The sequence below is a fragment of the Podarcis melisellensis genome, assembly GCF_964234715.1.
Source record: "Podarcis melisellensis genome assembly, chromosome: 15".
Lineage (NCBI taxonomy): Eukaryota > Metazoa > Chordata > Lepidosauria > Squamata > Lacertidae > Podarcis > Podarcis melisellensis.
In genome coordinates this window covers 4249153-4275779 of record NC_138532.1, presented here as the reverse complement: position 1 = coordinate 4275779, position 26627 = coordinate 4249153, and the positions used below count along the sequence as shown (strand labels likewise).

At 43.4% G+C, this 26627-nt stretch overlaps 1 protein-coding gene across 2 annotated transcripts in view; it reads left to right on the top strand.

The window, feature by feature from the left end:
• LOC309358198 (claudin-34-like) overlaps positions 1–26627 on the top strand; it is a 100792-nt gene that overhangs the window by 6892 nt on the left and 67273 nt on the right. The window contains exons 2-4 of one of the 2 annotated variants that reach the window (XM_081891133.1): positions 3163–3348; positions 15639–15694; positions 17438–18752. In XM_081891133.1, the coding sequence (XP_081747259.1) occupies positions 3343–3348; positions 15639–15694; positions 17438–18371 (996 nt within the window). In that variant the 5' untranslated portion in view covers positions 3163–3342 and the 3' untranslated portion in view covers positions 18372–18752. Of the gene's footprint in view, positions 1–3162; positions 3349–15638; positions 15695–17437; positions 18753–26627 lie in introns of those variants that run through there. The other variant, XM_081891134.1, reaches the window with a different exon arrangement.

Genomic DNA, 26627 nt, shown 5'->3' with positions numbered 1-26627 from the left:
AGCCTCTAGTACTAAAAGAGCGTTAGAATTAATTTCTGATTTTGGTCGGGTGGCGGGATTCAAGCTGAATAAACAAAAAACTAAAGTTTTAGCAAAAAACTTGACAACTACTGAAATAGAGGAGTTCAGAAAAGAAACAGAACTAAATGTGGTTAAAAAAGTAAAGTACCTAGGGGTGCACTTGACCTCCAAAAATTTGAATTTATTTAAGGACAACTATGAGAAATGTTGGTCAGAGATAAAAAGAGATCTGGAAACATGGTCAAGATTAAAACTTTCCTTGCTGGGCAGAATAGCTGCTATAAAGATGAATGTATTGCCGAAAATGCTATTTTTGTTTCAGTCCCTCCAGATCGTGGATAAGGTGGAATGTTTTGGAAAATGGCAGAGGGATTTATCTAAATTTGTCTGGCAGGGCAAAAAGCCCCGAATAAAGTTTAAAATACTAACAGATGCGAAAGAAAGAGGGGGGTTTGCCCTGCCGGACTTGAGGTTATATTACGAAGCTGCAGCCCTCTGCTGGTTGAAGGATTGGATCCTATTGGAGAACACCGACGTCCTTGACCTGGAGGGATTTGATAATGCTTTTGGGTGGCATGCATATTTGTGGTATGACAAGGTTAAAGTTCATAAATTGTTCAAAAACCATATTGTCAGAAGGGCAATTTTCATGGTCTGGTCAAAATATAAAGACTTATTGGAGAGTAAAACTCCGAGGTGGCTCTCACCGATGGAGGCCAAAGCACGTAAAAGACTCAATATGGAGGCCCACTGGCCTAAATATTGGGAAATAATTGAAAAAATTGGAGATAAATGGAGGTTACAGAGTATGGAAAAGTTAAAAAACAAGGTGCGAGATTGGTTGCATTATGCTCAAATCAAGGAAGTTTTTAAAGCAGACAAAAAAGTGGGTTTCCAGGAGGAAAAATCGAAACTAGAAACAGAGTTGCTTGAGCCAAAATCTAAGCTAATTTCGAGAATGTATAACTTGCTGCTTAAATGGAACACACAGGATGAGATTGTCAAATCCTCTATGATAAAGTGGGCACAGGACTTGGGGCATAACATTATGTTTGAAGACTGGGAAAGGTTATGGAACACCGGAATGAAATTCACGGCATGTACTGCCTTGAAGGAAAACATTATGAAAATGATATACCGGTGGTACATGACCCCAGTCAAGCTTGCAAAGATATATCACCTGTCCGATAATAAATGTTGGAAATGTAAGGAAGAGGAAGGGACATTTTTACACCTCTGGTGGACCTGCCCGAAAGTGAAGGCCTTCTGGGAAATGATACATAATGAACTAAAAAAGGTGCTGAGATTCACCTTACCTAAGAAACCGGAGGCCTTCCTTCTGGGCATGGTAGACCAGAGGATGGTCAAGAAAGATAGAACTTTCTTTATGTACGCTACTACAGCAGCGAGGATTCTGTTGGCAAAGCACTGGAAGACACAAAATCTACCCACATTGGAAGAATGGCAGACGCAGCTGATGGACTATATGGAGTTGGCTGAAATGACTGGCAGAATTCGAGACTCGGGAGAAGAAGAAACGGAGGAAGTTTGGAAAAATTTTAAGGACTATTTGAAAAAGCATTATAAGTTGTATGAATGTTAAAAAATGCTCCTTCCTAGGAAGGTATAGCTTCAGTATCGGCAAATTTCTGAATTGATAAATAAGACACTATAAGACAGAAGTGAGGTAACGAAATATTTTTATTGTGTGGAAATTAAAAATTAATGCAATTGTATTGAAATGTTTACATCAGATAACACGATAAAATGGAAGATATATTGTTATGTATAAAACAAGTTAACAAATTGCTGAGGTTTTGGTTACACAGGGAATGCAGTGCCCGGGAGATGGGGGGAGTCCATTGGATTCATGGAAGTATGTATTTGAAAGTGGAAATTTGTTTATTAAAAACCTAATAAAATATTTATAAAAAAAAATAAATAAAGATCATTTTGTACCATTCTCATGGTGCTTTACGTTTTATTGTATATACTGCTGTATATATTCTTATTATATTGAAAGAGTTGGCAGTGTATAAATCTTTATTGTTAATGATAGCCAGCCCACAATGGATTCAGGGCTAGGTGGACATGAGTGTACAATCATGAGCACCAGGATGTTCCTATTACGAAGTTCTGTAACCGCCCCCTTCCCTTATGGTATAACAGAAGCCTTGCTATGCTTGCATTAATTTGCAGATAGCTCCAGTAATAGAGATAAGAATCTACCAGCTTAGCAAAATACTGTAAATGTGACCTTTAGGGTCTGGAAAGTACTTAGGTAATGTAAACTATAAGGCATAACAGGAAGCTAGAGGGCTTGCCAAAATCATATATGAAACTGCAAATGCAAGGAAGGAAAAAACACAAGAATCCCCACAAAATGGGGAGAAGGCCAATGAGAGCTTAGCATGTTTTGTCCATGCAGGACTCTAGCCAATTAGGGAAGCTTATAGGGATCGGGCACAAGGTCAGATATTTTTGCAATGTGTAGAAGTATCTGCTTCCCCCAACACTTGGCACACAGGCTTTGTGAAAATGACCCTGTGTCTTGATGGATGCATCTCTCCATAAACTGAATACCTTTCATCTCCTCAACTGGCTTTAATGGGAGAAGTGGTGCCAGAGACCCTTTGGGGGGGGCAGTTTACATTATTATTGTTGTTTATTAAATTTGTATACCTCCCTATACCCACAGGGCACTTCACAGGATAAAATCACAACATAAAAACATGAAATGCACAATCAAAACAAAAACAAAAACAACCCAATACCCCATTCCACTTTCATAAGTAAATATAAACACATGAAATAATTACACAAATATGTAAAACTAACATTCACTACAACACATGGAAGCTGCCCTCCTGAATCAGACCACTCACTAAGTGTGAGACATACATATTTTAGGACCCACTCTAGCTGACCTGGCACTGTATGTGTGCAAAGCATGAGCTCGTCTGCCAAGCTGCGGCCCTTGGTCCTCCTCATTTCCCCTTCCCCACCACTTCAGAATTCTCCACCTGCGAATGGCAGCCGCAGCATTTCCTCCTTGCAGGAGGCTGAAGAAATATTGCAGTCTGCATCTTCAGCGACATGTCTGTTCATCAGCTGTGTTTACCCCCATGGTTCTATTTCCAGTGCTCAACTATGAAAGGGAACGAATGGAGGAGCAGAAGGTGCCATTTCCATAGCTACCAACAAAGCACTGACAGCATGAAGTAATGAAGAGGCCCCCTTTTTACCAAGGCACAGCTGTCATTAGCATTCAGTGTGGCAAGTCAAGAGACTCACTCACGAGGACAGGTGTGCACAAAGAGGATGCACGTAAGTTCCCAGCAGAAGGTAGAGCACCACTTTATCATAAAGGGAGCAAGGCATTGCTAGGCTGAGTCAGAGTGCAAATTTGTTATGTCTACAGAGGTTTAATGAGAGACAGCAGGGGGTGTTAAAAACTGTGCAGTCAAAATGCTCATCATCTCCTTGGTGACTCACACAACACCCAGGACCATGTGTACGCTGCTGCACAATGCAGAATCTAATCACCGTAGAAGTTCAACTGTCTTTTCTTTAAAAGACAAAGAAAGCATCTAGTCCTCAAGGGTCTTGAGGGGAAAATGGAAACATGCAGGGAGCAGCAATGCAGAAAGCTCAAAAGTAGATGGAGGAGTCAATTCAGGGTTGTGTGGTTCTCAGCTTTTTAGGATCTATATCATTATAGCAGTCCATATCACTGTAGCCATACTAAAGCCAGAAGCCCACCTTCTCTTCTTGCCCTTCACCAATCCACTCCTTGGAAACATTCTAAGTTCTATGAAAACCCAAGTACTCCCCAAGAATCAGCCACAAGATGGCCTTAGCTCAGTGGTACCACAACTATTTGCATGCAGAATGTCCCAGGTTCAGTCCTCAGCATCCCCGGGGAGGGCCAGGAATGTCCCACATCTCAGCCTTGGAGATCTGCTTCCAGTCAGGGTGGGCTATGCTAAGCTGGACCTACCAGTGGTCTCACTTGATATAAGGCCACCACTTCATCCATCAGCAATAGATAAGACTGGGAGAGAAATAATGCAGGGCTGGTTACTGACCAAACTTTTTAGCACCAGGAGTGTGTTGTGGGGAGTGCAGCCAGGGAGATTCCTTCTTTCTCTACAGGCACCGCAGGGTTTTGTCTTCATCCTGGGCGCCTGGGTTGTGGGGGCTGCAGCAGTGGCATCTGGGAAGATGTGAGGGTTCCTTCTCAAAGCCTAGGACCCTGCAGAGCCCTCCTGCCCAAAGCCAGGCAAGCCCCTCCTCTCTCACTCATATAAATATTTATTAAAATTTTTAAAGAAAAAAAAAGTACATTAATAATAAACAGTATTATTTTGCTTTAACAAAGTTTCCTGTCATCTTTGAACTTCCTCACGCCTCCCGCTCCCATTTACGTCATTAATAAATTTTTGTCAAGCAAATTATCATCTTATTTCCAACTTGTATACCAATAAAATACATTAAAATGATTGTCCTTCAACTTTGTTTCTCTTAATCTCTCTTGTCATCATTTCCTGATCTATTTTAGTGATGGCCAATTGTTTATAACCAAGCATCTTTCTTAACATTCCATTAAATCACAATATTTTTGTAAATAAATCTTAAATTTCTTCCAGTCCTCTTCCATCCTTTCTTCTCCCAGGTCTCGGATTCTGCCGGTCATCTCCGCCAGCTGCATATAGTCCATCAGTTGCATCTGCCATTCTTCCAGTGTGGGTAGATCTTGAGTTTTCCAGTTCTTGGCGAGTAATATCCTTGCTGCTGTTGTCGCATACATGAAAAATGTTCTATCTTTCTTTAACACCTTCTGGTCGACAATGCCCAGGAGGAAGGCCTCTGGTTTCTTAGTGAAGGTATACTTAAATACCTTTTTCAGCTCATTATATATCATTTCCCAGAAGGCCTTCACCTTAGGGCAGGTCCACCAGAGGTGGTAAAATGTTCCTTCATTTTCCTTACATTTCCAGCATTTGTTATCTGACGAATGGTATATTTTGGCAAGTTTAACTGGGGTCATGTACCATCTGTATATCATTTTCATTACATTTTCTTTCAAAGCATTACATGCAGTAAAATTCAACCCAGTGGTCCACAACCTTTCCCAGTCCTCAAACATAATGTTATGCCCAATGTCCTGTGCCCATTTTATCATAGCCGACTTAACCATTTCGTCTTGTGTATTCCATTTCAACAGCAAGTTATACATTCTTGAAAGTACCTTAGTCTTAGGTTCTAGCAGCTCTGTTTCCAACTTCGATTTCTCCACCTGGAATCCTAACTTTTTGTCACTTTTAAAAACTTCCTTAATCTGAGCGTAATGTAACCAGTCTCGCACTTTATCCTTCATTTTCTCCATACTCTGCAATTTCCAATTGTCTCCGTCTTTTTCTAGCAATTCCCAATATTTTGGCCAATAGGCTTCCATATTGGTTCCTTTTCGGGCCTTAGCTTCCAAAGGTGAAAGCCACCTTGGTGTTTTATTTTCCAATAAGTCTTTATATTTTGTCCAGACATTAAACACTGCTTTCCTGACAATATGGTTCTTAAAGGCCTTGTTGATCTTAACTTTATCATACCATAAATATGCATGCCAACCAAACGCATTGTTATAACCTTCCAGGTCTAAAACATCAGTGTCCTCAAGAAGTAGCCAATCTTTTAGCCAGCAGAAAGCTGCGGCTTCATAGTACAACCTTAAGTCTGGCAGGGCAAAGCCCCCTCTTTCCTTTGCATCTGTTAATATCTTAAACTTGATTCTGGGCTTTTTGCCCTGCCAGACAAATTTGGAAATATCTCTCTGCCACTTCCGGAAACACTCCGTTTTGTCCACAATTTGCAATGTTTGAAACAAAAACAACATCTTTGGCAGCACATTCATCTTAATTGCAGCAATTCGGCCTAGCAAGGAAAGCTTCAGCTTTGCCCAGCTTTCCAAGTCTCTCTTAATTTCAGACCAACATTTTTCATAATTATCTTTGAATAGACTCAGATTTTTGGTTGTTATATTAACCCCTAGGTATTTTACCCTTTTCACCAGTGATAATTCTGTTTCTCTCTGAAACCGTTCTGACTCTATTTCTGTCATATTTTTTCCTAACACCTTCGTTTTTTGTTTATTTAGCTTAAATCCTGCAACCTGACCAAAGTCATGTATCAGTTGTAAAACTCTTTTCGTGCTAGATTCTGGCTCCTGCAATGTCAAAACTAGGTCATCTGCGAAAGCTTTCAGTTTATATTGTTTCGCTCCGACCTGAATCCCCTTCACCATCCGGTCACCACTAATCATATTCAAGAGCACCTCCAGAACTGAGATAAATAAAAGAGGGGAAATCGGGCAGCCTTGTCGTGTTCCTTTTTCAATTTTGAATTCTTCCGTTACCACATTATTAACTATCAATTTAGCTTTTTGTTCTGAATATATCGCATCAATCCCATTTTCAAAACCCCGCCCCACTCCCATTTCTTTTAAGTTTCCCTTCATGAATTTCCAAGAGATGTTGTCAAAGGCCTTCTCCGCGTCTATGAATATCAGCACTGCTCTAGTGTTTATGTCTGTTTGCAAAAGTTCCAAAATGTCAATAATGTTCCTTGTGTTTGCAAACATATGTCTACCTGGGAGAAAGCCAGCCTGGTCCTTGTGAATTACTTCATTCAAAACTTTTTTAAGTCTTCCTGCCAAAACATCAGCAAATATTTTATAATCCACATTTAAAAGGGAGATGGGGCGATAGTTCTTAAGTTGCGTCTTTTCAGTTTCTGATTTTGGTATCAGCGTGATAAGAGCTTCCTTCCACGATTCCGGCGCCTTCTTTCCCTCCAAAATTTCGTTGCAGACCTCCATTAAAGGTTGAATCAAATAGTCACTCATTATCTTATAATACTTGGAGGTAAGACCATCTGGTCCTGGAGATTTGCCCAGCTTCGTATTCTGAATGGCATGTTCAATTTCTTGTCGTGTTATTTGACTGTTCAGGAGTAATCTTTTTTCTTGTGTGAGTTTTTTAAGGCTGTTTTTTTCCAAAAATTGTTCAATCTCAACCTCATTTTGCGGCCCTTGAGTATATAGTTTCTTGAAATATTTCTGAAAGGATTTCCTGATTTCCACAGGGTTCTGGATGTTTTTTCCTTCAATTTCCAGATTTGTAACTGTGTTCAGCTTTTGTCTCTTCTTCAACTGCCAGGCCAGCAGTTTCCCACATTTATTAGCCGATTCAAACGTTTTTTGTTTCATTGACTTAATCTTCCATTCTATTTCCTGATTGATCAGTCTAGCATATTGTGCCTGGTGGAGTTTAATTTCTCTCAGAGTCGGCTGCGACTTCGGGTTTCCTCTTAGCTTCTTTTCTAGCTCTTTTATTTTTTCCAAGATCTTATTTTTCTTTTCATTTTGTTTCCTTTTCTTAATAGCATTCTGTTGTATTAAGAACCCTCTCATCACGGCTTTACTTGCGTCCCAAATTGTTCTTTTTTCCACCGTTGTGTTCAAATTTATTTCAAAATAGTCCTTCAAAACTTTTTGGGCCTTCTTAATAATCTCCTGATCTCTAAATAGATTGTCATTCATCTTCCATCGAAAGGAGCCGGATGGCATTAGTGTCAAGTCCATTCTCAAAGCGTTATGGTCGGAGCAGGTCTTTGGGCAGATTTCCACTTTTCTGACCTTAGGTGCCAGACATCTAGTAATCCATATTTGGTCAATTCTTGTCCAGGTCAGATGGGCTTCAGAGAAGAATGTTCCTTCCTTTTCCAAGGGGTTCCTCGTTCTCCAAATGTCAATCCAGTCCATATTGTCTGTCATTTCAAAAAAGGTCTTTGGTAGTCTGCCATCTTTGGTAACTTTTTGACTTTGCGACTTATCCATGTTGGTTGATACAATTCCGTTCATATCTCCCATCATAATGATGTTGTCAAAGTCCAGATATTCCAGCATGCTCTCATGCAACTTCTTATAAAATTCCGATTTCCCTTCATTTGGTGCATAAATTCCTAATAACAAAATTTTTTCTCCTTGGTGCTGTATTTCAACTGCCAAGATTCTGCCTTGTTCATCTTTAAATAATAATTTAGGTGACAGGCTCTCCTTTGCATATATCACTACTCCTCTCTTCTTTACTCTGTCCGAAGATATAAATTCCTGGCCAAGTCTTTTATTTACAAGTATTTTTCTATGGAGCCTAGTCACATGTGTTTCTTGCAAGCAAATAATGTCCAATTGTTCCTTTTTTAATATGTGGAAAATTTTCTTCCTTTTCTCGGGAATGTTGCAGCCATTTATATTCCAGCTCAGAAGTTGCAGAGACATCCTGTATAAATCTGGTTATTTTTCCGGGGGTGGTACTTTGTCATCCAAGGGTGCCGGTTCCTTTGGTGCTCCGGGCTCCGGCAGTGATCCAAGTCCTTTGTGAAGGTCTTCTCCGTATTGGCTCAAAAATTTATCTCTGTCTTCCAATGTTCTGATTTTAATCTTCCTTCCTCTAAAAGTAAATGATAGTCCTTGAGGAAAGTCCCACCTAAAGATGATTGAGTTGCTCCTCAGTAGTTTTGCTAGTTCCGAGTATTCAGATCTCAAATCCAACAGCTGTCTAGGAATATCCTTATAAATTTCAATTCTTTTACCCAGAATGTCCAGTGGATTTTTGTAATGTAGGCCCAGGATCTTGTCCCTCTCCTCCTTTGATCTCAGTGTTATCAAGCAGTCTCTGGGTTTGTCTTTTCTTATCAATCTTCCCAGCCTGAAAGCTGATATAATTTTAAAGTCTTTTTCCTCAAGTTTCCACTGCACCGATATTATTTTGGTCAGGAACTCAGCCAGTTTGTCTTCCTCTACTTCAGATACAGATCTTATCCTTAAATTAGTCTCCCTATTCTTCAATTCAATCATCGAAAGATAGGTCTGATGTTCACCCACTTGTTTGTTGAATGGTCTTACTTCTTTTTCCAACTGTCCAAGTCTTTGGCTCGTGTCTTCAACCAATTTCCTATTTTCCCCTGAAGCCTCCTCTAGTTTTGCAATCAATTGAGTGTTCTGTGCCACCTGCCCAGTTATTCTATTTAGGCATTCTGTGTTCTGATCTATTTTCGCAGTTTGCTCGTCGGCCTTCTTGTCCAAGGATTCCACTCTCTTGTCCAAAGATTCCAATTTTTCATAGATTTTTTCTAAAATAGAAGAAGCTGATCCTGAGGCCATATCCTCCAATTGCAAATCCTCTGTCTCTCCTCCCCCTGCCTGTGGCAAGGAGGCAGCTTCTTCTTCAGAGAGTAAAATAGGCACAGATGATCTACGTTGCTGTAAAGTTGAGGCTAAAGTTGTTTGTCTCGTTCTTGGTCTTTGTTCTTTTTCCTTAGTCTCCTTAATCTCCTTTTTCTTTGCGCCACTCATTCCAAACTTATCTAATAGTCAAGGTCAAACTGACTGTTCCCATGAGAAAGAGACAAGCCAGGTGCAGCACTCAGCCAGCAGGCCAAGAAATAGAAAGTAAAATAAAGTCACTGCCGTTCAGTCCAAAAACCTCTAGGGGGAGCCTAAAATGTCTTCTCGGAAGGATTACTCAAAAGTAAAAATTAAAGTCCAAAAACCTTCCAAATTTAGTTTTTAGCAGAGTTGGTAATATATAAACACAATGTCTCAAAGCAGTGCTTGCTGGTATTTCAGTTAATGTTATAAAGTAACAAAGTCCATACCTCTCAGATTTTCCAAGTTTATGTATCAAGCTGCTTGGGTCTGCAAACTGATTGCTACTGTTGCCAGGCAGTTCCAGCCCTGGTTTCTTTCTTTAAATTGTAGCTTCAGCAGAAAGAGATTTCAAAGTCCATGCTAACACATAAATCCAGTGCTTAAGCTCCTTTTCTGTCTTTAAATACAGCTCAGTAAATGCTCAGATCCAGTCAATAAAAAAACAAGGTTACTCACAGCCTCCACTCCTCCGGCTCTTTGCGTTCAAGTTCAATGGCGGCGGAAGACGGACTTCCTTTTTCTTTTTCGTCCTCCGCTTTCAGCCAAATTCAATTGCTTTAGTCTCAAATTGGTCTCCAATTGATTGAAGGTCTCTATTACTCACGGGTTGCTGTATTTTGAAAGCCAAATCCAGGAAGAAAGGTCGGCGCTCACCGGCAACGGCTTCGCGGCTTCTCTCCGCCGATTGCGGAACGACCCTCAGCGCCGCTGCCTCCTCCGCGATCCGGAGCCCCTTACGGGGTTCCTTCAGCGTTTCGGGGGCAGCTTCTGGCGCCCGCCGGGTCCCAAGGCTGCAGGCTTCTGCCGCCTGCAGTTTTCCGATGTGGGTCTCCGCTTCGCCGTAGCGGACGACCCGATCTCGCACGGAGTTCCCTTCCCGGTTAGGAAAGGGCAGCCATTACCCTTCGCGCCGCCTCCGGAAGTCCAAGCCCCTCCTCTCTCAGCTTACACTTCTGTAGAAAGATCCTCCGGCTCTGTGCTATTCCTTCCCTTCCTGGCTTAAAAGGCACCCTCACCAGGAAACCTTCAAGAAGCATCATCATCAGTGACTTCAACTTCAACTGTGCCACTGCTACTTCTTTTTTCTCTTTGATTCCGCCAGGAATTCTTGCTATGCCTCCTCTATCACCACCACAGTTCCCAAGGGTGCTTGTTTGCGCAAGCACACACTTAAACAAATTGATGTTTTTATTTTGTTTTTATTTCTCATCCACCACCATTTATTTGGTTGTTAACGCCCATCCCCAATCACATATGCAGATTTACATTGAAGTAACTCACTCTGGAGTTAAGGTTTTGCTCACAGGCAAATGTACAGGGCTGGGCTTGATGGCTGCATTCCAAATCTTTTGCATGCTTACTTCAGAATAAACCATTGAACTCAACAAGTCTTTGCAGTATAAGCATACAGGATTGGACTGTTTATATTTTTGGCCCTTTCTGTTTATATTTTTGGCTCTTTCTGCTCCCCCTTTTAGTTTTTGTGCAAAGGTAACTTTGAGCCCCCTACTCTCTTTCAGCCTGAGTCTGTTAAATATATGGAGAATATTTGCATTGGGAAACAAAGATGCAAATGATGCTGGCGCCTGGGCTGCTTTCACTACAAATTATATTTTAATTGCTGGTTTTAGATATATTGTGATGTATTTAAAGTATTGTTTTTAAGTAGTTTGTTTTTGTTATTTATTATTTTATAACTGATGCTTTTAAATGTTGTAAGCCACCTTGAATCCTAACTTGGCAGGAAGGGGAGATTGGCAACTGACTGGTAGTAACTTAGATTTTCTGAATCCAGTGAATTATTTATTCATTTGCATCTCTTTCTTTTTAAACTGCAGATGCAAGAATCTGTGCCCTCTTACTTAATGATGCATCTTCCCTCTTTTGGTGATGCATAAGTGGCCACCAGGCTCCCACTACCTCCAGTATTTTAATTATCTCCACAGAATAATATTGCTGTGTATATGTAGATGGAATCTGAATATGCAAAAAGGGAGAATAATTGATTTGTCCCTCTAGTTTGGGAGGGAGTTTCCCATCTTTCTTTGAGATGCAATTGATTTACTGTGATGAGAGGTTTTAATCAAAGTGCTGTGTGCTGAAGACATAAGTTACAGTGAACAGGTGCTTGGGGACCATTTCTTGAAGGACTTGCTGACATCCTTAACTTTCAATGTCATCAATCAAGAGTGTTTCCCTTCTCCCCAGACTGCTAAATTGCCCAATAATATCTAGAACCAAGGAACAATACAAACCATGTATAGATCTCTATAAATAATATGTCCATAAAAATGTCAGAGGAATTACCCAGAATGCCAACCAACAACCTTTTCGACATTAAACAATCCATCTTTCATAAAATTCATCTCAAATGGTGAGAGAATAATAGCCACCACAATATTCCATTTACATTAGCCCTGTTTGGCTGCTCTGAAACTGTGGCCTCATCAATGCCATAGATTGAAAGCACTCTGTCCCCCTTACCAGTCATGGCTTCCCTCAAAGAATTTTGGAAACTGTTGTTTGTCAATGGTGCTGAGAATTGTAGCTCTGTAAAGAGTCAGCTACAGTTCTCAAGATTCTTTGTGGGAATTCACGTGCTTTAAAGGAGACACATATTCCCCTTGCAATTTCCAGAATGGTTTAATTGTCAATCCCTGGTGACTGGGAGTCGCCGCCGAGACCATATAACACCTGTCCTGAAAAACCTACATTGGCTCCCAGTATGTTTCTGAGCACAATTCAAAGTGTTGGTGCTGACCTTGAAAGCCCTAAATGGCCTCAGCTCAGTATACCTGAAGGAGCGTCTCCACCCCCATCGCTCAGCCCGGACACTGATTTCCAGCGCCGAGGACCTGCTGGTGGTTCCCTCACTACGAGAAGTGAGGTTACAGGGAACCAGGCAGAGGGTTTTCTTGGTAGTGGCACCCGCCCCGTGTTTTTAATATTCTGTTGGGAGCTGTGCAGAGTGGCTGGGGAAACCCAGCCAGATGGGCGGAGTATTCTTATTATTACCTTCAAAGGTAGCCCCACGTAGAGCACATTGCAGTAGTCCAAGCGGGAGATAACTAGAATGTGCACCGCTCTGGCGAGACAGTCTGCAGGTAGGTAGGGTCTCAGCCTACGTACCAGATGGAGCTGGTAAACAGCTGCCCTGATCACAGAATTGACCTGCACCTCCATGGACAGCTGTGAGTCCAGAATGACTCCCAGGCTGCGCACCTGGACTTTCAGGGGCACAGTTCCCTGTTCAGAACCCCACACCTACCCACACCCTTTCCCCCAAGAACAGTACTTCTATCTTGTTTGGATTCAACCTCAATCCATTAACTGCCATCCATCATCCAACTGGCTCCATTATTATTATTATTATTATTATTATTATTATTATTATTATTATTATTAATCATTTATACCCCACCCATTCGCCGCCTTCCCTGGTTCCGATTTAAATGAGAAGTAGAGCTGGATATCATCCGCATACTGGTGAACACCCAGCACAAAGCTCCTGATGATCTCTCCCATAAGCTTCATATAGATATTAAAAACCATGGGGGAGAGGCCAGAACCTTGAGACACCCCAGAAGCGAGCGTCCCAGAGTCCAAACACTCATCTTCCAACACCACTTTCTGGACACGACCCAAGAGGAAGGAGTGGAACTACTACGTAACAGTGCCCCCAGCTCCCCACTCCTGTATTCAAATATAATAGGATGTTTTAAGGAATCTAGCTGGGTGGTGAGCAGGGAAGCAGCTGCCACATCAGGAAAAAATGGCTGTCCCCAACAGTTACTCTGATCAAATTCACAGTTGCTTTTAGACAGATGAGTATGCGTGGTGTGTGAATGTTTTGCTGCTGCTTATCTAGCTTGGCCCTGAATTCTTCTTAGCCAGTTGAAGCAAGAGGTTTACAATTTATGTCTCCAACTTCCAATAAAGCACAAAGTGTTCATTAAACAATGTGTCTCTGGAGCCCTCTTGTGTGGAAACTCTATAGCTCACCCTTGATATAATATTGGTCTAAATTTCCAATAGGTTATATAAACTTCTATTTGTTTGTTCAACACAGGCACCTAGAGAGCACTTTTTTGCAGGGGGATTGGGAATGGTGGGCACTACCCCACGTACAGTCGGATGTGTGCTGTTTTTCAGTCTGCTGTGGTCCCTGCTTCTAGGGAGAAGTACAGAACCAGAATGGAATACAGATCAAAGCGCTGGCTCTCGCAGGAGCATCCTGTGGGGAAGCAGGTCTACTGTGGTGTTGAAAACAGACAAGCAAAATTTTCTTTTTCTTTATTTTATTTTAAAGAGAATTTTCTTATATGCGACCACCACAGCTAGGATAGTAATAGCATCTAAATGGAAAGCTAAAGAACTACCTACCAAGGAGGAATGGATTCTCAAATTAAATGAATATTTAAAATTGGCTAAATTAACAGCATCCATACGACAGCAGTCAAATCAAAAAGTAAAATGGCAATGCTTTGATGATTATAAGCTCGAAAAAAGACATACCAACCGGCAATGTGGAATTCATAGGAGCCAGTTGGTGGGCATTGCCATTCAAATGTTGCACGTGCACTGCGTCATGTGACTGATTATGCGGATTGCGGTTTACCTCTCCCCCCCCCCCCAATACTTTATACAAGTTGGCACCCTGGTAGAATTCATATCATTCAAAGGAAAGGAATTGGGGAGGGGGGGGGGAGAGAGATTTGTTATCCAATCCAATCCAATACTTTCAAACATTCCAAAAGAGAATGATGAGCTCTTAGGGTTAATTCAGACATTATTCATGTTTCTCATGTGACAACTCATGAGAAAAAGTCATTAAACTTTCCCAGGCTTAAGGAAATGCCACCTCCCATTTTTGCCAGCCCAAAGTTATTCCCTTCTATTATCTGGTGAGCAATGGCAGGAGTGGGCACACAGAGAGGGGAAACATGTATTCTTGCATCTCTAACTCCCAGGTTAGCAGTGAGTTGAGGTACAAAAAGTGCTCCCCCCCCCCAATGTCAGGAAGATGGAAGAGGAGGTGGAAGGAGACAAACCTTCCCTCTTCTGCTTATGTGTCAGCTAGCATGTAATAACTCCAGAGCCTGAATTTAGCAGAGGGAGCTTGGGTGGGTAAGGGAAACTGGGCATTTGTCTCCAGTTTCAATTTTGATTAGAGCCAGAAAAGTTTACTTCTTGCATGAGGGTGGTTTTTCTACAAGTCCACAAATTTTACACCCAAAACTGACTCAGGAGAAGGTCAGCAATAGCTCTCATTTCCAACAACAAAACACCAGGAAAGTGTATCTTCTCTTGCAGAATCTTACGAAATTATAAGAATCTAAAAACTGCCAGGCTGGATTACACCAGCAATTGTGGAGGGAGTTTAATGTTAAGTGATAGCAAGACAAGAGCAGGATGAAATGAAAGTGCCTGTGTGGCTCAAGATTGGAAAGCTGATAATAATGGGAATGAATGTGCTGGGAGTGGGCTAAAGAATCCGTTGAGTCCCTCCAAAACGCAGAATGGGAATAGGATCAATTGAGAAGGATAATAATTTTGGAGAAGAACTAAATGAACTGTTTGCATCAATCTTCACTGAAGAGGTCCTTAGAGAGACAGCCCCTTATCTGATTTGTCCTCTGAGGTGATAAATCTGACCAACTGATTCAACCTGAAGAGTCTATGCTGGCAGCTTTAGCAGAAACTAATAAATTAAGAAGGTGCTGCATCAAGACTGCATCTGTCCCAAAATTCCTGAGAAATGTGAAGTTTCTGCTCTAGCTAGTGACTCTGGAGTGCAACATATCCTCAAAATCGTTTAAGTAGCAGTTTTCATTGTACTAGATACTTTAGAAGTCTTTCATCTTATTCATTATCAATAGCCCCATTTTAAAGATGAGGAACAGGCTGGGATAACTACATGGATGTCAGAAGCTGCTTGGGTGGCCATCCTCTTAGATGTCTTTGAAAGGGGATGAAACACATTCATGTGGCATAAGACTAAGGCTTGGGTAAGTCCCCCAAAAGAGGTGCTCTGGGAAAGTGAAGATGGAAATGGGGAGGGGGGAACTTGCCCCTATTCCAAACTCTGCTCACAAAATGAGTGGTGTAATAGTTGTTTTCTCTCCGTCAGGCTCAAGTTGGCCCGGCCAGCAGTAGCCCCATTCCTCAATGGAGTTTGAAAAAGAGGTAAGTTACAGCAGCAGCATTTACCCCGTCATATATTACAGCAGCTTCCTATAGTTTGGATTGCTCTTATCCATTATGTTCCCCACGCAAGCACACATTTGGTTTTGCTAGACTGACTATTGATCCATCTACCTATAAGATGTCTTGCCCAGTCTTCATTATAAGGTCCCACCATAAGTGTTACAGCAATAAAACACGTAATTATGAAAAAAGACAAAACCATTAAAACTGCATCACAAGCAAAACCCTTCCAAATGGAGCATGGTAATATCAATTCAATAGAAAAAGTGGGTCCAACAAAACAAAAACCCTGTCAACTCTCCAACTGATAATATGATTACCATCTTTGAATGCCTGAAGGGATTCAATATGACCTTAACCAGGGGTAGGCAACCTAAGGCCCGGGATCCAGATGCGGCCCAATAGCCTTCTCAATCCAGACTGCGGACGGTCCGGGAATCAGTGTGTTTTTACATGAGTAGAATGTGTCCTTTTATTTAAAATGCATCTCTGGGTTATTTGTGGGGCCTGCCTGGTGTTTTTACATGAGTAGAATGTGTGCTTTTATGTAAAATGTATCTCTGGGTTATTTCTGGGGCATAGGAATTCGTTAATTTTCTTTTCTTTTCAAAATATAGTCCGGCCCACCACATGGTCTGAGTGATGGTGGACCAGCCGATGGCTAAAAAAGGTTGCTGACCCCGATTTATTTCAAATCTTGCTTGCTCATTCCTTTGGAACTGGCAGCGGGGGTGTTTATTTCCACATTTTGCACCCAATCTTTGCATAAGCTTACATCTAACAAAAAAGTGTCTTTTAAAAGTTGCAGAATCACACTGGTATTCAAATGTAAACTGCCTCCAAGCATTTGCCAAATGTTCCAAACCAGGACCCTGGAGTTATGATTTGTGTTCTTCTGAGCGTTCAAAGCAAGCTGCATTCTAACTGCCTCAGAACTCCAAGGAGCAGTTGCTATGGTGCTCCGACCAGCTTCACTCTTTCCAGGTCCTCTCCTAGATCAGACGCTGGAAGAGAAAGACCTGGAAAAAAACCCTCGCTCTGGAAAAAGACTGGTTGAATAACTGATTCACTCAGGTGCAGATATGCAGCGCTCCTCAGTTCCCCACCAACATAGCAGTGTCTTCTCAGATAAGAACAAATTGACTTTTATTTCCTTTTGTTCTGTCTGAGAGCCACTTGGTAGGCTTTTCACAATGTGTGTGTGTGTGTGTGTGTGAGAGAGAGAGAGAGAGAGAGAGAGAGAGAGAGAGAGAGAGAGAGAGAGAATGAATGAGGACTAAAGCCAGAAAGGATTCTTTCCTGAACAGGAGCTGTATTGGTCTGTTGCACCAACTTTCTTTCAAGGGTAGAATGCATAACTTTGGTGGGATCATGCCTGACATTTTACCAATGGAGAGGGAAGGGAGGGGAGCATAGGAATGCAGAGGAGGAGTGGACTAGACAAGAGCCCAATTATCTGCATGGAGGGGGTCCCTAGAACAAGAGGGGTTGTGCGGTTGTGCAATTTCTTCACCCCTGGGGAAGTCTGATTCCTGGCACTTATGATTGCAGGTGCAGCAGACTTTTCCATTCCTACGTCTCAAGGTGGGAAATGCAGAATTTGCCCTAGAAGGATGGCATTGTTTTAGCTGCACATCTCTATTTGCTCAAACTTTAGGAGATGTCCATATGATACTGGGCCTAAGTATCTAACGGTGATCTTTTGTCTGTCTTTTTCTCCAGCATGCCTTCTATCGCCAGCCTTCCCAGCACTAAAGCTGAACTTCCACCCCAGGCGCATGATGGGTCCTTCCCAGTCCGCCTCTTGTGCAGGATGTCCCGCGTGCAACTCGCTGCCTTTCTCCTGGCTGTCCTGGGCTGCCTAATGAGCATCTGCTCCACATCTGCCAACCTTGACTGGAGAGTGTGGCAAGTGGACAAAATCATGCGCAGCAACCAGCAGGGCATTTTGGGCATTGGCATCTGGGGTGCCTGTTCTGTCAGAAGAGTTACTGTGAAGAAAACCAACATGATATGCATACCATTCAATGATGAGGAGTCCCTGCCAGCTGAAATCATTGTGGCCCAGGACTTGATGCCAATGGCCTCAGTGGCCACTGTGGTGACCGTTCTTTGGATAGCCTTTGCTCTATGCAACATCTTTGAGCCGGGAAAAGACGAGAATTTCATCAATACCTTCTTTTCAACTGGAGGAAGGATAGAGTTGGCAGCGGGTACTTGTGTACTGATTTCCATTGCATGGAATCTTCACTCTGTATTAACAAATGAAGGAATTCCGCTTCCGGAGGTTTTGGGAGTGCCTCCGATTCCCACAGAACAACGTGCTGGAATGGCCATCTATATTGGGTTTCTTGCTGCAGCTTCGCAGCTTTTAAGCGGAACTCTGGTTCTGGGTGAAAAATATTTTTGGAAAATGAGTGAAGTAAACACTTCTAAGCCAAAATTTGTAAATGACCCAGAAAGTGTTACAGACACCGAAAACCCAAAGCTAAGCATGAAATACAGACAGTACTTCTCTTCTGTGACACTTGAATGTGAAGAAGAAAAACCGACTATTTGGTGGAGATATCAAAGTCATATTAAAACGGAAACCATGCCAGGCTCACTAGCAATATGGCTAATGAATGGTTCCACTCCTGTGACTGGCTTTTTTTAAATGGAAGCAGGGGACGTTGTGTATATTTATTTTCTTATGCATATTCTGTTGTGTTTTTTTTTAACTGAATGCTTCTGGGATGCTTACAACATAGGGTTAACTATAAATAGGGGGAATAAATGAAAAGTATAAAACTGTTATATTTTCCTGTAGATATTTATGCTATATCTCTTTTAGCAATGAAAAGAATGTTATTGCAAACTTATGCTGGAGTGCTTATTTCGCTGCAGACTCGACTGTCTATGGTGCTTTTCAAATTGCCTGGTTCTAAGCACTGCTGAGTTTATACCTGAACTGCCCCATCTGGCCATCCACAGGGGAGCAACTAAAACTCAGCATTCTTCTATAGAGAAAATTGCCAGATTCCCCAACTTGAGATGTCTGAGATCAGATGCAAGGAAACAACACTGTCCAGGAGAGCTGCTTGCTATCTTCTTCCTGAAGCTTCTCTGGCAACTTATTGAATGGCTGCCAATTGAGGTTACACTGTAGCCTCCCAAGTTTCTCTAATTTCTTACTCTACAGAAAGCAATTTATGAGAGCTTACAGCACTTTCTGCAAGAAAAATAAACACCCTTTTAACAATGACCTGACCACTAGATTCCGCCCCCCCCCCCAGAGAGAACAATAGCTACTGATTTTTCTTTTATTGGTAAAGAAAGCTCAGTGTGTGCAGGTGAGTGTGCATATTGGGCCCCATTTATCTTGGCAGGTCTGCAGTTTTGAAATATTAATCATCTTAATGCAGAAAAATATGAATCTCTTCAAGTTTTGACTTCACATATTTGGCAGCACTAAATCCGCATTCAGGATGGGCTGCCTGCTGGAGCTATTGGAAGTCCCAATGGAAAAAGAAGGGGGGAAAGAAATCCATTATAAAGTCCCAATTAATCTCAACAATCTCAAGTATTGATCTTCCTTTGCCTTTTATCAATTTGAACTCCTTGTTTGAGAATAACTCATTGCAGGTAATAGACTGAAATAACGAAGTCCTACAAGGTCCTACATTGACATTATTTCCTAAAAGGCGTTCATCAGAAGTTATTGGTCTAAAAATGATTTCCCAGATACCATAGATAATCTGATAGTGTTCAACATGGCCCATAAGGGGGCAGGAGAGGAAGCCAGATATCAGGGGCTAAGATACTGAGCTTTGAATAAGAAGATGCACAGTTCAAAACTCATTGCTGCCATTAAATCATTAGCTGGCCTTAGGCAAGATCCCTGCCTCTCTCCAACTTAGCTTTCCTCCAACAATGCCAACATGTTACTGAGATTTCTTCTTTGTTTAAATCAGGCACAGTTAATACCCTGGACACTGCCTTCTTAAACCAGGGCTTTTTGTTTAACTGAAGGGCCACATTCCCTTCTGGGCAACCTTCCAAGGGCCACAAGCCAGTGGTGGACAGGGCTACAGGCAAAAGTGGGTGTAGAAACTAATGTGCACAGCCCCACCTCTCAATTCACACTGTGGCCTCAGTCTGAGCCCCCTAGTTTCGATGGACCCCCCCCCCTGAGCCTACCTGGGCACCATTCACCCTGCCCCAGATCAATGTGAGGGCAGGGCTAGCGTACTCTCTTTTCATGGTTTTACCTTTTTCCTGCCCAGCAGGCCAGCCGGTTAGGTCCCAGGGCTGTGGGTGCCCAGGGGCTGTGCATGTGCTGTGTGTGTGTGATGTCAGCACGCCTGGGCACATTTTTGAGACAGGGCACGACCAGGCGCGCCCCCCCCCCCCAGCTCCCTCATTGGAGCCTGGCTACTGGCTCCAAGTGGTAGCTCCGCTTTCGGGTCAGGTCTGACCCAGGGCCAGAGTGGAGGAGAGGCAGCAGCGGCAGCAACTTTCCCACCCCTCTCCTGCACTGGCCTTCAGCTCTGCTCTGGTGGAGAGTCGCGGGAGCAGCATTGCTGTGGTGGCACCCCTCTCCTCTGCAGTGGGCAGAGAGGAGAAGCAGTGGCAGCTGTGTCATCATGCCATCGCCTCTCTCCTGCACAGGGTGGCACATGCAGAAGCTGCCAGCTCCCCTGAGCCCAGCCGCAGCTCCACTCCTGGGTCAGGTCTGACCTGGGAGGCAGAGAGAAGGAAGAGAGTTGTGGCAGCATTGCTGCCCTTCTCCTCAGCTGGAGAGGTTGCTGCCAAGAGGGCATTCTCACACCCGGCCGGACTGCACACAGCAGGCTTCTTCCACGCCCTGCCCCCCCTTGTATGTGCAGCCCCAGTGCATAAAATTGTGGGTACCTGGCCCCTTCATGGGAAATCTTGTGGGGCTGGAGCACCCAGGCCCCCCTGCATCTGGCACCTCTGCTGCCCAGGGCCTGCCTTTCCTTCCTACTTGACACCTCACCCCCGGACAGGTCACTCTGGGGCCCCCAGCCTGTGGCGATCCAGGGCTGTCTCAACCCAGCTTCCTTGAATTGGCCCAGATCCCCTTGAATTGTCCTAATTCAGTTCAGGCCTCAACTGAATCCTGTGCACCACACTAGTTTCTGCACACAATCACACACCCTTCCTCCCTATCTAGGCAGACACGAGACATTATCATAGTTCAAGGACGCATTGCGGTCAGGCAAATATTCTTGAAGGTCAAAAACTGGACGCAAGAGGGATGTGGCCTGAGGAGAGGGGATGTGTTCAGGGAGGCTTGCAAGGGCCAGACAGGAGGCTTCAAGGCTAGAGGTTCCCAGCCTCTGACTTAAGCAGTAGCAGCCAGTGTGGTCAGGTGTGTCATCACTGTTTTGTCTGGATTATGGTTGTGGGGCAGTGAGGTTTCAGGTGTAAGGATGCAATGGCAGAGACATTCTGACACTCCCACAGATGTCTCAATGCAGTCCTGACATCCCCACTGCCCTGCCCCAGCTAAGCACATGGACATGGAGCAGCCCTGCTGTAGTGCTTGGGGTCATGTATAGGAGCCATATATTACTCTGTTAGTAAACTTGCTACATTATGACACCAGTGTGATGTCTGAATGAGAAGTCACAGTTCAACAGACAACCCATTTTTCAGGTATGTGCATTAACTGTTCACTATCCATTTAAGAATAGCCATTAGTTGTAGGTGTGTGCTTAGAGTCCTTCCAGGGAGTTGTAGATAACCCTGTTGCAAGGGTTGAGAGTGTGAGATGCTGGCCAAACTCATCCCAGATTCCTCTAAAGAAACCTCCTCCAAGACTGCACTAATAGCACCATCAAGTCTGAAGTGAAGTTGAGTGCATTTATGCTCCTAACAAACTTGTCACAGCAGGCTTCAGAGAATTCTGGTTTATTGACTGTGATACAATGTTCACCAGTACCCTAAGCACTCAGAGGCGTCATGCTGGTTGGTTATTAGAGAATGCAACAGTGGTGGTGAAGTGTTGTTGTTGTTGTTGTTACCATCATTGCTACATGGAAGACACACAAAAATGGCCTCTAACCTGTGCTTCAAGATTTAGACCTCTTTTGCTCTAACTGTCACCCAACCAACTTCATCATCTGGATCTCACTGGGACACCAAGCTTCATTCTAGGCCCCTCAATATCAGAGAGGATACTTAGGAGTGAGAATGTCAATGGCCCTTACCATCTTGACGTTCCACTGCAAAGCTTGAGGAGCATCAGTATGTTGAACATCCTTACCAGGTTCATGGGACACACTGTGCATGGGGTCCGCAATCAAGGGTCAAAGTCAAGATTATGTATCCAGAGCCAGATCATGCTTTTAAAATATTTCTTATTAAAGTTTTTAATAATATGGTAACAGCTACAAAAACTACAAACAGAATAAGAACAATATTGAGTCATCTCCTGGAAGTGATTCTCAGCCCCCACCACCTACAGAGGGTAGCAGTCTCCCAGCTCTTACATGGGAGCCCTCCTTTTCCCACCCAGCCTCTCACCCTGGGAGACCATCACTTCCCTCTTTTCCATCCAGAGTCCTCCACCAGCCACCCCACCCCCATGAATACTTAATCCCTGGACCTTAACAAAGGCCCCAAACATAAAACTCTGGAAGATAAAAAGAAATGAAGAAAAAAGGGAAGAGAGAGAGAGAACAAGAAAAGAAAAGAAAAGAGAACAAAATATGAAAGAAGAAACATTAGAGACAGAGAAAAGGGGCTACTGATTTTCAATCTGCCAGTTACATAAATAAAGATTATTTAAGACTGCCAGTCCATGTTAATATCCATATTATCTACTTTCTAACAATAATTCTTTTAAGTCAAAGTGTCTCAGAATCATTCATTTATTTTCGCCAGGAAAAGTGCAAGAGGGATTCTCAAATTTTTATTATTATTGGTAATTAACTTTACCTCCATTAATTCCCACCACCATTCCTCCATATAGGGTAATAATACATTCTTCCATCCAAGTCCATGTTAAAATAAGAGCCAGATCATTGAAGGCAAATAAAGCTTACGTAGAGTGAACTCAAACCTTCCTGGACTAGTCATATGATGCTAGCAAATCAGGAATGTGAGGGCAAATGAAGCCTATTCAGAGAAGCACCTCCTGAAAAAGTAAACTTCTTACAAGCATTCTGGTTGGCCATTGTAAGAACAGAATGCTGAACTAGATGGGCCTTTGGTCTAATTCAGGCATGTCCCACAGGTAGATCACTGGATGTCTGTGGTAGATCACTGGTAGATCATTGGCTCCCCCCAAAGAAGCTGAACAGCTGTGGCTCCCCTAAAAAAAGCTCAACATTTTACCTCCTCCCTGAAAAAAATTCAACAACTTTGACCCGAACCCCCAAAAAGGGAAATCATGATAGCAGCTAGATTATAGCAACAGCTGGAAGGCTTTATACTAATAGTACTGTATATTAGATGTTTCCCTGACCCTGCTATTCCTTGCAAAGTACCTCCCTTCTTCTTTTCTCTGGCCTTTTCATTTCCGTTTTTATGTCTATTCTCCATTATCATGCTCTCTCTTCCCTTTTGTGTTCTTTTAATTTAAAAAGTTTCCAGGGCTGGAGTGGGGCAGATCATACTCATAGACTGGGAGAGGTGTTGGGAGAGGAGTTAAGCTAGAATAGTGGGGGAGATGGAAGCTTGGAATAAACCTTGATTTGCAGTCAGAAGAAGAGTCCAGTTGGCTCAAGCCAAGCCTTACGGCCAAGCCTTATGAGGAACAGATGAGGGAGCTGGGGATGTTTAGCCTGGAGAAGAAAAAACTGAGCGGTGATATGATATCCACCTTCCAGTATCGGAAGAGCTGTCACATAGAAGATGGAGCAAGCTTGGTTTCTGCTGCTCCGGAGAATAGGACCCAAACCAATGACTTCAAATTATAAGGAGATTCCAACTAAACATTAGGAAGAACTTACTGACAATAAGAGCTGTTCGACAGTGGAAGGGATTCCATCAGAAGGGGGCGAACTTCACTAGAGCATTTTAGACAGAGGTTAGATGACATCTGTCAGGGATTCTTTAGCTTTAATTTCTGCATTGCAGGAAGTTGGACTAGACACCCCCTTGGGAACTCCTCCAACTCTACAATTTTGTGATTCTAAGTCCAGCAGATTCACAGAGACCAACCAGATGCCCCTAGGGGAAATCTTCAAGGAAAGTCTGAGTGCAACAGCAGCCTCTCCACCTGTGATTCACTGGTATCTGACAGTGAAGGGAGGTTTTGTTCATCACAGCTCATAGTGCTGATAGCCTCATCATCATCCGTGTATTTGTCTTAACCAGTTTGAAAGCCGTCCATGCCGTCACTACCTCTTTGTGAATTCCAGAATTTGATTATGTGATGCATGAAACAATCCACTGAAAATGTTCAGATAATTACTCTTCCAAAGAACAACCTGGGCCGCTTTCTTTTTCATACCTTGGGATGGGCTGTATTTGAACAATACCTAGCCCTTCGTTGGTGCTTTAACATTTACTCTGCCAAGTCTGACAGTCCAAGAGAGCTGCTGGTGAATTATTAGCTTGGAAGCCTGTCAGACCCCAGCTTTGTGCCTTCTCGCCGTCTCAGTTGGGACTCAGCTCATCCATCACTCCTGGCATTCACATAATTCAACAAGAGGAATGGTGGGTTGTCAGTCAAGACAAGAGTTCCTCCCTGGACCACCTCAGCTCATGACACTCATAAATATTCTATGCAATTTTGGTTCAAACACCAATTCACTCAGCTCTCCTGTTCCAATCAATAATGTTCATTGGCTGTCAGAACCTAAATGGCCAGTGGGGTACACAGGAAGTTGCCTTATACTGAGCCAATCTCTCAGTAGTGTGGACACTATCAGCAGCTCTCCAGGGTTTCAGGCAGCGGTCTATCCTGGCCATGCCTGGAGATGGCAGGGACTGAACCTGAAACCTTCTGGATGTCGCCTTGGTAGTGGAAGAGACCACCCTTATAACATCCTGCTATATTCATTGAAATACCTGGGATTGCTCAGCCAGCAGAGCATGAGACTCTTAATCTCAGGGGCGTGAGTGGGTTCATGTGTGAAAGATCCCTGCATTGCAGGGGGCTGGACTAGGTGCTCCTCATGGTTGCTTATAACACTATGGTTGAACAATAGAACTCCCTTCTATGTTTCTATGGTTCCACAGGTGCACTGAAACAGTGCAATCTTTTGTGTTGTTGTTTAGTCGTTTAGTCGTGTCCGACTCTTCGTGACCCCATGGACCAGAGCACGCCAGGCACCTCTGTCCTCCACTACCTCCCGCAGTTTGGTCAAACTCATGCTGGTAACCTCGAAAACACTATTCAACCATCTCGTCCTGTGTCGCCCCCTTCTCCTTGTGCCCTCCATCTTTCCCAACATCAGGGTCTTCTCCAGGGAGTCTTCTCTTCTCATGAGGTGGCCAAAGTACTGGAGCCTCAGCTTCACAATCTGTCCTTCCAGTGAGCACTCAGGGCTGATTTCCTTAAGAATGGATGCGTTTGATCTTCTTGCAGTCCATGGGACTCTCAAGAGTCTTCTCCAGCACCAAATCTTTTGTATGTGTACTCAAAAATAAGGCCTCACTCTGCTTCAATGGTGCTTACTCCTCAACAAGTGTTCTTAAGGTTGCAGCCAAAGTCACTGCATTTAACATGCCTTGGTTTAATTCTTCTAAATCAGGGATAGTCAATGTGATGCTCTCCAGAGCTTGCTTGGCTCCCAGCACCCTTCAGCCCCATACGGCATGATCAGTGGCCAGGGATGATGCTTTGGCCTCTGCCAAATAATTGTTTTTCCCTGTTCTGGATAACAGCTTGGGAGTGAAGATCAGGACCATGGTGAATAGGCCTTATGCTATAATACGGATGAAAATAATTTAAGGGAACAATAGTTCCTTGGGAAATTGTTCATCTGGAAGGGAGTAAAGGTAAAGGTAAAGGTACCCCTGACCATTAGGTCCAGTCACAGACGACACTGGGGTTGCGGCGCTCATCTTGCTTTATTGGCCGAGGGAGCCGGCATTTGTCTGCAGACAGCTTCTGGGTCATGTGGCCAGCATGACTAAGCCGCTTCTGGCGAACCAGAACAGCGCACGGAAACGCCGTTTACCTTCCCACCGGAGCGATACCTATTCATCTACTTGAACTTGACATGCTTTTGAACTGCTAGGTTGGCAGGAGCAGGGACCAAACAACGGGAGCTCACCCCGTCACAGGGATTCGAACCGCCGACCTTCTGATCAGCAAGTCCTAGGCTCTGTGGTTTAGACCACAGCACCACCCGCGTCCCACGGAAGGGAGTAGCCCCAAGCAAAAAGACCCAGTGTCAAATACCTGTCAACCTAATTCATCTTACAGGCAGGTCTAGAAGCAGCTGTGTGGCCACATTTCTACTTTACTGGGGACAGCAGTCTATTTGAAGGACCATCTGGTTTTAAAAACCTTAAACAGGGAAAGTGAGGGCCTTGAAGCTGCCCGGAATAGTAAGCTGAGGTCAGCTGGCCAGTCCTCCCCACAGCAGTGGAGTATATTGCATTTCTGTTTAAATGATAAAAAGGTAAAGGACACCTGACAGTTAAGTCGAGTCGCAAACGACTCTGGGGTTGCGGTGCTCATCTCACTTTACTGGCCAAGGGAGCCAGTGTTTGTCCACAGACAGTTTTTCTGGGTCATGTGGCCAGCATGACTAAGCCTCTTCTGGCGAAAAAAGAGCAGTGCATGGAAATGCTGTTTACCTTCCCCGCCAGAGTTAACCTAGTTATCTGCTTGCACTTTGACGTGCTTTTTCAAACTGCTAAGTTGGCAGGAGCTGGGACTGAACAACTGGAGCTCATCCCATTGCAGGGATTCGAACCACCGACCTTCCGATCAGCAAGCCCAAGG